At 42.2% G+C, this 3,980-nt stretch overlaps 1 protein-coding gene across 1 annotated transcript in view; it reads right to left on the reverse strand.

Annotated features, from left to right (window-relative positions):
- The window catches only part of CLDN22 (claudin 22), a 3,038-nt gene extending 2,895 nt beyond the window's left edge, over positions 1-143 (reverse strand). Inside the window, exon 1 of the mRNA XM_006834502.1 lies at positions 49-143. Within this exon, the coding sequence (XP_006834565.1) occupies positions 49-143 (95 nt within the window). The remainder of the gene's footprint in view (positions 1-48) is intronic.
- Positions 144-3,980: the final 3,837 nt, after the last annotated feature.

Raw genomic sequence — 3,980 nt, forward strand, 5'->3', positions numbered from 1 at the left:
ATGGTCCAGTTCTCCATCTCATTCAAATCTAGATTGAGGTTTTTCCATTGTGGCAAATAAATTGTAATAATGGATAAAACCCATCCCAGCAAAGATAGTAAAAGTCCAACCAGTTGCATTGCTAGTCTAAAGACTAAAGCCATCGGAACAAAGCTTAAAGCTTTTTGCCACCTCTATGACCATAGGAGCTGCCGTCTTTTGTGGCTGAAGGTAGTATGATGACCTTCGTTCTATGCTGCCTGGAATATAAGCTTGGCCGTTAACTCTTTGGGTACTCTGAAATGCGTTTTTGTTCTTCTTGAATATAGTGTTTCATGTAAAGGACGAAGAACTCTGTTAAAACTATGAATTAGGCTTTCTGATAAGGATTTGATCTGTTGGTAAAATTTGCTTGGTAAAATTATATCCCCAAAGCTTGATGATTATAAGCCTAAGGATGAACAAAGAGGGCTCTATGACCCCTCACCCTAAAATACAACAGAAATCATTGTGCTTCAATATGGATTAATTAGATTTTAAGTGGTGATAAAAGGCCAGCTCTCTCTACAACAGGACTTCATTGTAATAGCTAAATCTGAGATTTCAGGGATGTAAAACAAGGTCTTGTAAAGAAAGATAGGCTGTTTTCCTATAATCTTTATTCTTCATGGACTTCTTTAACCTACACAAGAGCCTGGCCCACGTTCTTGAGTGCCACAAGGACTCAGGACTTGGCAGAAAAGTTTCCCTCAGATCCTTTTGGAAGGCAGTGACTGGTTCATGGGGTTCATTAAAGCTACAAAGACAGTGACTGATCCTCAGAGAAACCACAGGAGGAGGGTGCATCCTGGGAAGCTCTAGATTTCACTCCAAGGTTTCTCCATCATTAAGGTCTTGTGGTAAAGCATGATTTCTTAGTGTGCAAACAGGTGTTTGTCCACAGCTGTCTCCACTGTCACCTAAGCTACAGAGGAAAAACAGCACCAGCGTCAAGATTCCTGCCAGTCCAAGACAAAAATCTGTGGTATGCAAACAATAACCACAATGGGGTTGACCTTTGAGGCTTCATCTTGTTTTTCTGATTTAGGCCACACCTGGAGACAACATACTTTTGCAGACATACAGGGCCACATACAGGGCCAGGACAAGAGGCCACATGCGCCAGATTCCCCAAGTTGCTCCCCAGGGCTCATGGTGGTCCTCATCCCCACCTAGAAGGCAGGAACTTGCTGGTTGCCCTGAAATCTAATAACTTGGTGGAGCCGAGCTACTTCCAATCAATTCTCAACAGTCAAGTGGTGTTCATCATCAGAGATGATCTTTTATGATGTTGCAAGATACAAGCTCAGGGGAGACAGAACCCCAATTCTGATGTATGCAGATACACTTAAGAGTTGGATTGGAACGGTGGTGTGCTATCATGTTAGGGTTAAATACATTTACCACCTGATGAATTACATTTTTATGAATTCAGATTGTCTTAAGATGCATTGAGGTCCTCCGTGTACTGAACTACAATTCTGTTTCTGTTTGCATGAAGACATATGGATCCACAATGGACTGGGGATTTGTCTTATTACCAGGTGAGCCAGGAGGCAGGCAGGCAGTCAGGACGATGAAAGATCTGAAAAGCCATCATTAGCAGTTATAGGCAAACAGTTCTTAATATTGTAATGAGCCATTGTTTAAAAATGGAATGGAATAAGATGCTCTTTGAGGTAGGGAAATCTCCATCATGAAGGTTTAAACACCTTCCTGAGTATTCGAGAGAGCTGACCATCTGTCAGGACTATCAAAGGAAATGCTTTCTGTGGTGAGACTTAGGTCTGGATAATCTCTAAGCACCTTCCCAACTTTTAACTTACCTGGCAAGTGTTCAAGACCAGAATGGTTAGAATTCCCTACTTCCTGTCCCTGGAAGGCTACATTTGAGTGGAATGAGGCCTTAAATAACCAAGTGTTATTTATAACCAAGGTTATTAAATAACCAACATTCTGACTCATAGTAACCCTGTATCCAGTTTCTGAGGCTTTCAATCTTTGTGGGAGCAGAAAGCATCATCTTTTTCCTGAAGAGCATCAGGCAGGCTTGAACTGCAGACCTTGTGGTTCACAATCCAGTGCTTATCATATGGAGCCACCTCATTCTCAAATAACCAAGTAAATAAAATCATTCAAAGGAAAAGAACTGGGCTGAGAGTATTTCAGGCAGAGGAAACCCAGTGCAAAGGCCCTGGGGTAGAATCTGCCATGTGGATGGCTGCCATCTACACATTGTCATTTTTTGGCTTACCTACTTAAATCATGTTTCTCCCAGATTGAGGGGGTGGGAATGAAATTCACCCAGGAAATAAATATTACCAAAGCAGCTTATTTCATGTGGAGAACTACATGAACACCTGTCTAAAGGACATTAATGTCAAAAAAAATTTTCTTTTATATTCAGAACTCGAGAGGTCAGCAGATGATATTTCTTTTAAACCAAGGGAAGAATGATCAGTCATTTCAGTTTGCACAGGACTGTCCTGGATTTAGCACTCAGAAGTCCCACATTCTGGGAAATTCCTCAGGCCAGGAGAAGGGTAGATAACAACCCCACAATTAAATGGCTTAATAATCATATTTGTTTTCTTGTAAATCTGCAGTTTGGACAAGACTCAGTAGGAATCCTTGGCATCATGTGGCATCAGCTGAAATAACTTGACTGAGGGTTAGACAACCCATGCCCAAGATGGCTTACTCCCATGGCTGCAAGTCAGGACTGGTTCCACTGGGAGCTAGTTCAGTGGGGCCAACAGCTGGGCACCTGTGTGGGCTGCTGCTGCTTTACAACCTGGTAGCTGGATCTCAAAGGCAGGCATCCAAAGAGGGTGAGGCAGTAGCTGGATCACCTTTTCTGACCTCACTTCAGAAGTCAGAGCATCTTTTCTACTGTACTCTCATAGATGAGGCAGTTACAGGCCTTCCCAGCTTGCTGTTAAGTGCTATCGAGTCGGTTTCAACCCATAGCAACTCTGTATAGGGTTTCCGAGGCTTTTTAAACCTTTGTAGGAGCAGAAAGCCCGATCTTTCTCCCATAGAATCCATAGAAAATAAGGCTAGATATGTAGTTTAGGCTGGGTTCTTTAGAAAAGCAAAACCTGTGACGCTTATATACATATCTACTTGAAAGCATTTAACAACAATATATATGGAGCTCTGGTAGCATAGTGGTTACAAGTCAGGCTGCTAACCTCAAGGTCAACAGTTTGAAACTCTCAGCCATTCCACAGGAGAAAGGTAAGGTTTTTCTAATCCCATAAAGATTCATAGCTGTAAACCCTTTGCAGGGTCGTTATGAGTTAGAACTGATTCCACGACATATACCACTACTACTTCTGGTGTGGCGCTGCAGGATAAGCCCAGGACTGTAAGGTTGGTTTGAGCCACAAGGTCAGAAGTTCAAACTCACCAGTCACTCCTCAGAAGCCCTATATTGGGTCACTATGAGTCAGAACCTACTCAAAGGCACTTAACTATATATACACACACACACACACACATATATATATATGGAGCTCTGGTAGCATAGTGGTTACGAATAGGGCTGCGAACCTCGAGTCAGCAGTTCGAAACTACCAACTGTTCCTTGGGAGAAAGATGAGGCTTTCTGCTCCCGTAAAGATTTACAGCCTCGGAAACCCAGTACAGGGTCGCTATGAGTCGGAACCGACTCCATGGCACATAACAACAACATATATATATATACATACACACACACATATGTGTGTATGTGTGTATATATATATATATATATAATCTCCACCACTCATTATATATATATATATATAATCTCCACCACTCATCTGTCAGTTTACATGTCTCTGTGATGCTGGAATCTATGCCACCAATATTTTACATACCAGCAGGGTCACCTATGGTGGTCAGGTTTCAGCTGACCTTCCAGACTAAGACAGCCTAGGAAGATGGAGAGGCAAAATACATCTGAATGTTTAGCCATT

The sequence above is a fragment of the Chrysochloris asiatica genome, unplaced genomic scaffold, assembly GCF_000296735.1.
Source record: "Chrysochloris asiatica unplaced genomic scaffold, ChrAsi1.0 scaffold00011, whole genome shotgun sequence".
Taxonomy (NCBI): Eukaryota; Metazoa; Chordata; class Mammalia; order Afrosoricida; family Chrysochloridae; genus Chrysochloris; species Chrysochloris asiatica.